At 36.7% G+C, this 11,369-nt stretch overlaps 2 protein-coding genes across 19 annotated transcripts in view; one reads left to right on the top strand and one right to left on the bottom strand.

Moving 5' to 3' along the window:
- The window catches only part of CAB39L (calcium binding protein 39 like), a 112,821-nt gene extending 112,225 nt beyond the window's left edge, over positions 1 to 596 (bottom strand). For 3 of the 12 annotated variants that reach the window (XM_073894591.1, XM_073894589.1, XM_073894588.1), the window contains exon 1: positions 41 to 469. The gene's annotated coding sequence lies outside the window, so the exon portion shown is untranslated. The other 9 variants (XM_025874930.1, XM_025874927.1, XM_073894585.1 and 6 more) reach the window with 7 other exon arrangements.
- The window catches only part of SETDB2 (SET domain bifurcated histone lysine methyltransferase 2), an 87,147-nt gene continuing 76,017 nt past the window's right edge, over positions 240 to 11,369 (top strand). Inside the window, exons 1-4 of one of the 7 annotated variants that reach the window (XM_073894574.1) lie at positions 240 to 336; positions 1,110 to 1,308; positions 2,584 to 2,679; positions 6,337 to 6,706. In XM_073894574.1, the coding sequence (XP_073750675.1) occupies positions 6,691 to 6,706 (16 nt within the window). In that variant the 5' untranslated portion in view covers positions 240 to 336; positions 1,110 to 1,308; positions 2,584 to 2,679; positions 6,337 to 6,690. Of the gene's footprint in view, positions 337 to 714; positions 1,309 to 2,583; positions 2,680 to 6,336; positions 6,707 to 11,369 lie in introns of those variants that run through there. The other 6 variants (XM_073894575.1, XM_073894577.1, XM_073894578.1 and 3 more) reach the window with 6 other exon arrangements.

Consider the following 11,369-nt stretch of genomic DNA (forward strand, 5'->3'; position numbering starts at 1 on the left):
CCCTCGCAAACGACACAAAATGAAGACGTCTCTTTCTAACCTGAGGATAGTGGTGACGCATCTCCCTCTCCCCTTCTATTAATGACCAGCCTTATTCCTTTATGAATCAGGCAGGCCATCAGACAACCTCATTAGGAGGGGTGATGTCAATCTTCCGAGACAAAGGTTATGGGGGTAGCTCTCTGGAACCAAAGGAATCAGCGTTAAAGCATCAGAGCCCCCAGCAAACCTTCCACAATGACGAACAAACCAAAGCCTGGGATCCCCCCACCACCCCATTCATCTCTCTCTCTCTAGCCAGGGCTGATTCAGACCAAGAAAATCTCTCCAATTCAGGTAAGTGAGAAGACACCAGGTGTCTGTCCTCAGATCCTTTTTCTCTTCCACTGCTCTCTCAGGACCCCTCCACACCTGGAGCCACTAATTAAGCTTTGAACCGCCAAGAAGCCCAGTCCTGGCCACACACAAGATGGCAGCAGAACACCTACCAGAGGAAACAGCTGCGCCACCACTCCTGCGATGCGGGCCTCTCGACTGCGAGTATCCCCATTGGCCCCGCCAGAGAGCGCGAGACAAGCCGAGAGCTCTGATAGCCAATCGGAAGGCGGCGCGATTGGGCGCCGCCGCGCTGCCGGCGATACGCGCGCGGAGCATTTGAGGCGTGGACCCAGTGGGTGTCCAACCAATGGGCTCCCAGCCAAGTAGTGGGAGCTATGGGTGTCCAACTCCTCCTATTTAGGATTAGCGTTAGGTAGGCCTGGGCATTAGGGATTGGGCGGTCCTCCCTCCCCGCCTGAAGCGAGGCGGGACAGTTGTTGCTGAGGTGAGGTCTAGTAAATGGTGAACTACTTCCTGGCCTGGGGGCATCTGGGACCGTGGGGTCTCGGTGGCGTGGAGTCAGAGAGGAGCCCGACCCGCGGGGAAATCCAGCCTCACCAACGGAGCGGGCCCGGCGCAGCCCTCAGGTCTGTGGTGCTAGTGCAGCCGAGGCACGGCCTTGGGTGGCCCGCTGACAGCTCCTTCGGCCCAGGAGCTGGGAACGCGGCGGAGTCCTCGGCTGCGTGGACCCCAGCCCTCGCAACCTCCCTTTTCCTTCTATCCACCTGCAGTCCTAGGCTGTAGAAGGGACCGCGGGCGTTCTGAGTTCTCAACCCCCATTTCATTTTCTATCTCCGGGTGCATACCTTAATGTGTGGTGATTCCTAAGCAGCTGGGAACCTGAGGCTGTAAAAGGAGCTGCAGGAAATAGACTGCAGTGTAAAATCCAGAAGCAGAACTGGAAGGTTTAACCACTGACCCATTTCACAGGTAAGACTTATACACGAGTCCTAAATGAGTAAAATCATTTGTCCAAGATCACGGAATTGAGATTAGATCCTAAAGGCACCTGACTCTCATTAACCACAACCCAATAAGTAATTAAAATAAGGAACAGTGTGTAATGGACTGAGCTCTTCAGCATGTGGAAACCTGCAGTGAGTTCTGTATGACGCAAAAAGGTAACTTTGAAAAGGTAGAGTGGAATAATCAAAAAGCGGACTCTGAAATCATTCTGCCTGGTTCCTTCCTTATTTTTTGTCACTGCCACTTACAGTGTGACGCGCCTTAGCTTCCTCATTAGAAAAACAGGCATGCTAATTTTCTCATTGTTATGCAGATCAGTAAGAATAAGTGAAGTATTGAGAAGTATGCCTGACACATGGTTTATACTCAAATGTTCATTACTCTCGTAATTAAAACGTAAGAAATGGTCAGTTTCATAAAGAGCCTGTTTTTAAAAACAAAGTAACCATAAATTGAGGCGAAACAGACCGACTGCTTTTCTCCAAAATGAAAAAGTGAGAAGGGGAAAAATAACAAATTTAAAAATCCCTGTTTCACTCCAAAATATTAGACTGGTTGTCTCTGGATGATATTATGAGTGATTTAACTTTTCTTCTTTATGCTTTACTGTATTTTGCAAATTTTCTTCAGTAAACATGTTTTACTGTTATTTTTTAAAATTTCAGAAGATATGAACAACATTGGTGAGAGTTTTTTTCAAAAAGCTATTGGTATGCTTGTGTGCTGTAGGTGGAAATAGTAATTGATAGAACCTTTCTAGAAAGGAGTTTGGCAGTCCGCTCCAAAAGCCTTTAAAATGGACAGTCCTTTTTTGAAATTATATACTTAATTTTTAAATTAAGAACACTATTACATTGTCTTTTTACAAAATTAGAACCTTACGAATAGCACAATCCACTGCCCCTGAATTTCCCCTTGCTCCCCAACCCCACGCTGAAGACTTTGGTGCAGAACCTTTAAGTCTTTTTTTATACTTACATATTCTCAATGGGTTCATATATACATTTGTAATTTTAAAAAAAGTTGATAGTATCATACTATATCATTTTCTAACTTTATTCATTTGACAGTGTTTTTGAAGTGTATACCTGTTATTTATAGCTTATTATGTATTTATGGCTCATTTTTTATACCTGCTGGATAGTGTTCCAGTGTATGGCTGAGTTGTTCTGTTAATGTAAAATATTTATTTTTGTCTCTTTTATTGGTTTTTATATTAAATTCTATCTTGTTTGATAGGTACTGTATAGCACATTTTATTTGCCATTCTCTTTTTGATGGACATTGGTTGTTCCCAGTTTTTCAACTTATAGACAATGCTGCAGGGAAATCCTGGTATGTATTTTCTTGTGCACATGTGCTATTTCTCAAGGATATATAGATATATATATCTATCTATCTAAAAGTGGGATTGCTTGGTTTTAAGTTATGAACATTATTTTTTTTAAGATTTATTTATTTACTTAGAGAGATAGCACTAGCGGGAGAGGCAGAGGGAGAGAGAGAGAAACTCAAGCGGACTCCCTGCTGAGCGGGGAGCCTGACAAGGGACTTGAACTCACAACCCTAAGATCATGACTGGAGCTGAAATCAAGAGTCAGTTGCTTAACTGGGCGCCTGGGTGGCTCAGTTGGTTAAACGACTGCCTTCGGCTCAGGTCATGATCCTGGAGTCCCTGGATCCAGTCCTGCATCGGGCTCCCTGCTCAGCAGGGAGTCTGCTTTGCCCTCTGACCCTCCCCCCCCTCATGTGCTCTCTCTCTCTCTCAAATAAAATAAATAAAATCTTAAAAAGAAAATCAGTTGCTTAACTGACTGAGCCACCCAGGCGCCCCAAAGTTATGAACATTCTTAATTTTAATTGGTCTTGTGAAATTTGCCTCCAAAATACTTCTACTAATTTGAACATCCCAAAAATAGTTTAGAGAGTTCAATTTTCCTACAGTCTAGACTAACACGAAATACTGTCTTTTTGTCCATCTGATGGATGAAATTAATACTCATTTTTTAAAAAAATTTTCATTCTCTGATTACTAGTAAGGTTGCAGTATCTATTCATGTTTATTAACCTATAATTTATGTAAATTTCTATAATTTCTTCAAAAAATTACCCATTTTTCTATTGGGTCATCTTTTTTTAATGGTTTAGAGTTTTATGTGCCCTGGATACTGTGTATATAATTTTTATAAAAATTTTTCAGCGTCAGGGTGCCTGGGTGGCTCAGTCAGTTAAGCATCTGACTCTTGATTTCAGCTCAGGTCATGATCTCAAGCCCTGCTTCTGACTCTGCACTGAGTTTTGAGCCTGCCCCACCCCCTCCCCAACCAAAGTTCACAAACTCTCTTTTCTCTCAGCTCTTTGCTTGGCTTTTAACTTTATTATGTTTTTGTTTGTTTATTCTACAGATCTTGCTTTTTTTTTTTTTAAGTCTTTAGGTGTTTTTTTATTTCACTGCGTTTCTCAAAGACTTCCACTATAATACCGAATAAGAGCAGCGGTGGCAAGTGTCCTAATCTCTTTGCCTGACTTTAATGAAAATGCTTCTAATGTGTCATTATTGTGTATGATGTTTGCTGCTAAGTTTTAGTGGAGAGTTTATCAGGTTAAAGAAGTTCTCTTTTCTTCCTAGTTTGTTAAGGGTCCCTCATCTTCCAGCCTCCAGAATAGTTGCTGACTTTTATTGAATTGGTTTTTTTTCCTGCATCTGAAATGTTGGTTTTCCATTTATATGTTAATGTAGGAATTTACATTGATAAACTTTCCAATATTAAATTTTTGGGGTATTCCCAGGATAAATCTTATTTTAGTAATATACTTTTACTCTACGGCATATTTTACTATTTTTGCACAGAAGTGCTTTTGCCCTTGAGTTTCTTTTCTTACATGTCATGGTTATACTAATCTAAAAAAAAAAATTGAGTGGCTCCCATATTTTTCCTGACCTGGAACAGTTCATATATGATAGAATTTATCCGTTCCTTGAAAGTTCTGTAGAATTCATCTATAAAACTGAATAGACCCATAATAGGAGTGAGGTGGGGATATGGGACATGTAGCTCTTCAAAGATCTCTAACTGTTGTTTAAACTTTTTATTTTTATACTTTTGCCTCTAATTGGAATTTTCTACTTCTTGAGCCTATTTGATATTAAGTCAGTAATTTCAATTAGATACTTGTGTGAATTATTCTGTCATTGTAAAATATTTCTCTTTGTCTCTTCTAATGGTTTTCATATTAAATTCTATTTTGTTTGATATGAACATTTCTTGTATTTGCTGGTATGTCTTTTTTCACATACTGCTATTTCAACCTTTTGATGACATTTTGTGTGATTTAAGTGGGTCTCTTATTTTAAAATATAGCTAGGTTTTGCTTGCAATCCATTTTGAGAGCCCTTTAATAAGTTAGATTAACACATTCACCTTTTTTGTGATTATTAACAGTTTGGCCTTTTTCTTGTCATCTTATTTACCATGCTTTTCTTTGTATCTTTTATATCCTATTTTTCCATTTCTCTTTTTGATTGAGGTTGGCCCCAAGTTTTCTTTGTTCTACATGTCTTTTAAAATATACTACCTTTGCATTTTCAACATAGTTCTTAAATATATGTTTCCTAACAAGATCTAAATTTAATTAGTATTGATATCCTCCCTATGAAGAAGGACTTGACAGTACTTCTGCTTTACTTTCTCTTATCTTGGCAATAATCCCCTTCCATCCCCCTTCTATAAAAGAACATAATTTCCCCTGGTTCTTTTTTTTTTTTTTTTGGAAGATTTTATTTATTCATTTGAGACACAGAGATACAGAGAAAGAGAGAGAGCATGAGCAGGGGGAGAGGCAGAAGGAGAGGGAGAAGCAGGCTCCCCGCTGAGCCAGGAGCCTGATGTGGGGCTCCATCCCAGGACCCTGGGATCATGACCCGAGCCGAAGGCAGACTCCCAACCATCTGAGCCACCCAGGCTCCCCGCCCCCGTGCTTCTTTCTATCACTTTCTTTCATTTGTTATTAAAATCCATTTTTAATCTATCTTTAACATTAATGTCTTTTAGTCGTTTGCTCATTATTGCTTCTTACCTCAGTACTTCTGTGTATGTTAGTTTTTTTCACGAAGTTTGGGTACTTTATTTCTTTCAGAGAGTCCCTAAGTGGCTTTTTGAATGTCTATGAAAGTCTCTTTTTTTAACCTTCACTATTGAAAGACAGCTTGGCTGAAAGGCATTCTGGGGTCAAACTTACTTTGCCTTAACTTATTGCATCTGGCATTTCTGATGAGAAGTCTGATTGCTGGTCTGATATGTGTTTCTTTTAGATAATCTAGATTTTCTGGAAACTTCTAAGACTTCGTCTTTATTTTTGATATTCTAAGGTTTATTCACAGTTTGTCTGGTAGTGTGTATTTTATCTTGCTTGGTACCCAATGAACCCTTAGTTGGCTTATATGTTTTACAGTTTTGAGAAATTCTTGGTCATTATTGCCTCTTCTTCATTCATTTGAGGTAGTTAGCATTACTATCCCCATTATAAAAGTTTTTATAAAGTATTTATAAAAAAATATTTATAAAATGGGGATATTTTATGTGAATTAACAATATTTTAGGGGCACCTGCATGGCTCAGTCGTTGGGCATCTGCCTTCAGCTCAGGTCATGATCCCCGGGGTCCTGGGATAGAGCCCCGCATCCGGCTCTCTGCTCCATGGGAGCCCTGCTTCTCCCTCTCCCACTCCCCCTGCTTATAAATAAGTAAGTAAAGTAAGTCAAATAAATAAGTAAAATCTTTTAAAAAAAAGACAATATTTTAAGTATGGGTGATTCTTAACTTCTCTGTAATTTCCTAATTTTGATATTTTACATATTTTTCCATTTAATATGTATTCTTGTTTCTGTAATAGTCTATGCTATTTTAAAAGAGCTATTAGAACAGTCTTCTTTTTCTTATATGTTTTATTCTTTGTAAGTATGTACCAATCTTTATTGTTTTTTTTTTACAGAATGTCTCATGCATCCGTGGACCAAAAGATGGAGTTGGTTTTTATTTTTAAAAAGATATTATCAGTGATCTAACTATAAATATTCACTTGATGAAGTTGCATGGACTCATCATCAGGTTGGACTAGTGGTTATTTTGAAAGTTTCTTCAACTGAAGTTACTATTTGAAAATTCAAGCATCCAAGAACATTGGGTTTGGAATGGCATAATGATGTATTTTCTCTGAGGACTGCAAATTTCATAGAGACCACATTGAATTCCAGTTGGATTCCAGTTATTTTCTTCAATCAAAGTGATTCAGTCCTTTGATAAAGTTAATTTTGAAGAGTGTTATGTTTATGAACGACGCCAAAAAATGGGAGAAAAAAATGGTAGGTTTGGAAACCATTGTTAAACATTATATTTAAAAGTGTATAGACTACTTAAGCTAAATTTCGGAATTTTCAAAGTTTTTCACTACAAGTGACTATTCTACATTTGAAGGAATTTAGGATTTATTCTCTTGTAGCCAACAATTTTGACAGTCTATAATTAATTGTGTGTCTGTAAAACTAAGTCATTTTTTTAATGTGCTTTTTAAAAAATACTTTATTTCTTAGAAAACTTTTAGATTTACTTTTTAAAGAAAAATTGAGAGGATAGTACAGCAAGTTCCCATATCTTCTTCCAGTTTTACTTATGATTAACATCTTATATTTGGCTGGTACATTTGTTACAGTTAATGAATCATTATTAGCTAAAGTCCATAGTTTATTCATATTTCTGTAGTTCTTACCTGATGTCTTTTTCTGTTCCAGGATCCCACATTATATTTATTTGTCATATCTCCATAGGGTCCTCTTGGATGTCCAGTTTCTCAGACTTAACTTGTGTTTTATTTTGTAGTATTTTGTATCCCAAGTATTTTGTAGAATACCCCTCTATTGGAATTATTGATTGATTTTTTTTCTCATGATTAAACCAGGGTTATGGGTTTTGGGGAAGAAGACCATAGGGGTAAAGTGCCATTTTTACCACATTATATCAAAGGTACATGTTATCAATGTGATTTCTCTCTTACTGATATTGGGAACTTGGTCATCTGGCTGACATAGTGTTATGTGGTTTCTACACTGTCAATTACATTTTTTTTCTCCCTTTCCCTATTGTACTCTTTGATAGAAAATCACTATATGCAGCTCATATTCAAGGAGTGGAGATTATGCTCCCCCTCTCTGAGAATGGAATATCTACATTAATTATTTGGAATTCTTCTACAAGGGAGATTTATCTCCTTTCTCCCATTTATGTCTATATTCAATCATTTATTTATTTTAGTATGGAGTCATGGGTACTTATTTTACCCTATCCAGTACTCTATCCAGTACTGTTTTATTTTGTTACTCAAATTGTCCCAGGATTGGCTGTTGGGAGCCCTCTTTCAGTTGGGTCTGTGTCCCTTTGACATACCTGTATCAATGTAGGTGGGTTTTTATTTTGTTTTGTTTTGTTTTTTTAGCACTTATTTTCTGGTACTGTAAGATGCTGCAGGCTTATCTTGTATATTTCCTGCCCCAGTCCTAGAGTCAGTCATTTCTTGAATGAGCCCTGGTCCCTTTTAATGGAGGATGGTGTCAGAAACCAATATCCAGGTGATAGTTGTTACTGGGCTATCCTTGCTGATAGGCCCTTTTAGCTAACAGAGCAAGGGATATATGTGTATGCTAAGCTGTATATAGGCATACCTATAAATATCTCTATATGTAACCATCTGTATCTATATTAAGCTAAACATGAGTTTATTCTGATGTTCCCAACTCTAATCCATTACCACATCTTTCAACAGTGAGAAACTTGGCTCCCACCATCTGTTATCCATTTAGTCGCTCAATTCCTGTGTGTGTGTGTGTGTGTGTGTGTGTAGCTGTATCAGAAATGTAAATTTATTCCCAGGTAGGAAGCTACAGTTCCTGTACACAGTTCCTTTTGCCTTTAGTCTTGCAGACTCTACTTATTTCCAAAGTTATTTAGCTTAGCACCTTTCTACCTAGCCCTTCAGTGAGGTTGTGTATACAATTGTAGTACAGTTAGATGTTCCTGTCATGGTCAGTGTTCTTTCCTGGGATCCTGGACCTCTTAAATGATATTTTAAAATTTCACTACCCTTTAACATACTTGTAATCTATGGATTGTTATACAGATCATACTGTTGATCTAGTGGTCTCTGGACTGTTCATGTAGGGCAGTAGTTCTCAAACTTTATTTTGGTCTCAGGACTACTTTATACTCTTAGAACTATTTAAAATCCCTAACAGTTTCAGTTTATATGGATAATATCTCTTCATATTTACTGTATTAGAAATTGAAACTGAGAAGCTTCAAAAAATAATAAACCAAACATGTTAACATAATTTACATTTTTGTGAGCAGTAACTATTTTCTAAAACAAAAAAGAAGAATATTGTTTTACATCTTTACAAATCTCATAGTTGGTTTACTAGAAGAGGGAGTCTTGTATCTGCTTCTGCATTCAATCTGGTGTGAAATGTTGCTTTGGTTGAAATGTATAAAGAAAATGAAGCTTCACATAGACAAAAAGTTGGAAAAAAGGTTTTAATAGCCTTTTAGACAATTGTGTACTTTTTTTTGATACAACTACAAAACTCAAGTAGTTATTCCTTCAAGGTCAGTTGTAGCATGAAATCTGAATCATATCTGTGAGTTTTTTTATGTTCTGTTACATTAAAATCCATTGGTCTGTCTTGCACATTGAATGGATCTTTTATGATTTTATAATATCATGCATTGGCCACTTGGAAAGTATTGGCTCAATGAATTATGCAGATTTTCCAGATGTTGACGCATTTCATCATACAGTATTAAAAAAATCACACTTGTTAATATTGCTACCAATCTCATCAAAGAGTGATTAATTACTGAGAAGCTGTCAGGCTTACTGTGGCACATACCAGGCTTACAAATTTCCAATTTTAACTTGGTAATGTGAATTTTGTCATTAAACAAATGCTGTCGATATTGAACTTCCAGGGGTGGTAGGCTCATTTTGTTTTTTCAAGAAAATGTGTGCCAAACACCCAAGTCTAAGAAACTATAATTTTTATTAGTGGTTCTTTTAAGTAAAAATAGTTTTCCATGAAAAAAAAAAAAAACTGGTTTAGCCTACAACTTGAACAATCTCACTAGTGCTTTTGCTTGAGACAGCCGTTATGTTGTAGTAATCATTTTATTGCTTTATCATGGACATTGTCTAGTGAAATTGATGATGAAGAATATACTGGTAGTATACTGGAAGACTTAAAACTGGTAGTTTGGTGCCACTCCCTTGATTCATGCTAAGACATAAGTACTTTTACTCAGCAATGCTTTTATACCATCAGTCAATGTCATTATAGAAAAAGGAGCAAATAATGTCTTAGTATTACTATTAAAATGGTTTGACCAAGCGTATTGTCTGAAGGGATCTGAGGACCCCAGGGGTTCATAGACCACACTTTGCTGATCATAGACTCAAAGAGATCATAGAGATTCTCTAGACCAATGCCCTGAAGCTCTTTAAGGTGTGTGTGTGTGTGTGTGTGTGTGTGTGTGTGTGTGTGTGTGTGTGTGTGTGTGTGTGTATCTTATTATCAATGTATTTGGTAAGTACTCCAAAAATAGTTGGCCAATAAATAACTCCTATAGTTGTGATTCTTGAGTATTGCCTCTTTACAAAGACAGTGTATATCAAGGGAGATTGGGAGACATACAGTGTAACTATATAATCTTGTCTTTCTTCCTTTACAAAGCTGTTATACTTCTCACTTCGTGATTATGTTCTTGCAGTAGTCATATTGAGCTAAGTAAGGGAGGAAGTTGGGACAAACAGTAGAGTTATAAGATGGTATTCTTCATTTCTAGAGGCAAGTAGCATATTAGTATACTGATTTGGTTTTTCAATTCAAGGACCTACTCCTGTACTTATCGATGTTTTCTAGTGAAATATACTGAAATATTTACTGTTTCAGATTATAACCCTGAACATACATAGAGTACAAAGAAAAGGAGCAAGAAACTGAAATTGTTTACATTGTAATAACCATCTAGATGGTCTACAGTTGAAAATGACTCAGTTGTTTCGTTGTGATATTCATTTAGCCTCTTTGTTTAAAAAAGTTATTAACTGGATCTGTTAATCTCATTTTTCAGGTAAATTGGTTACTTGTTTTCTTAATATTACTGTGGTCCAAAATTTCTGTAGCAAAAAGACAATGAAAAATGATGGAAGACATGAGGAAAAAGAACCATTTAAATGAAAATTAAACCTAGCAGTATGAAATAATGATACCATAAAATAATGATACCATATTAAAAACCCAGAACTAATAAATATGATTGCTTAAATACATTCATTTATTGTACAAGCAGATAGTTTCAGTATTTTCTGATTGGCTTTATTTTCTTAAATTATATTCCCAGTGTCCTCTTCATTAATCCATTCCAAAACTAATAATTTACCCTGTTCAGTTGTCAAATAAGTTGTCTTAAGTATTTCCTGTCTGAATAATTTGGTATCATGTGTTGACATTTCAAACACAGTTTAAAATGTAACCACTGAGAAACAAAAATTCAGTTAAACCCTGATTGTGGTTTTTCAGCATCACTGCCTGTTTTCTCAGGCCATATGAGAGTTGTATATGATCCCAGATTATGCTATCAGAAGCTATTTCTAAGTACCTTTCAAAATCCTTCCCATCTAGATATCCACCTCAAATAAAGATAAATCCCTGGTATGGAGTATTGATTCGTATCCGTGAAAAGAAACATGGTAACAACAAATTAAGTGCCTTCACAAATAGTTTTGTCTAAAAGCAGTGATTTTTTTCGGTTATCTGTCAGTGAAAAACTTAATGATTTTAAGGATTCTGGGAAGGTCCTTCAAAAAATACTTGCCCACTTAGCTGAATAATATCTAAAATTCCACAATTAGAGATTTCTTTTGCTTAAGACTATATTCCCTGTTAAATTATATATATAGTATCGGAAGAGCGTCGTTGC

The sequence above is a fragment of the Callorhinus ursinus genome, unplaced genomic scaffold, assembly GCF_003265705.2.
Source record: "Callorhinus ursinus isolate GAN/ISIS: 27379988/994484 unplaced genomic scaffold, GSC_fseal_2.0 scaffold7, whole genome shotgun sequence".
Classification (NCBI taxonomy): Eukaryota; Metazoa; Chordata; class Mammalia; order Carnivora; family Otariidae; genus Callorhinus; species Callorhinus ursinus.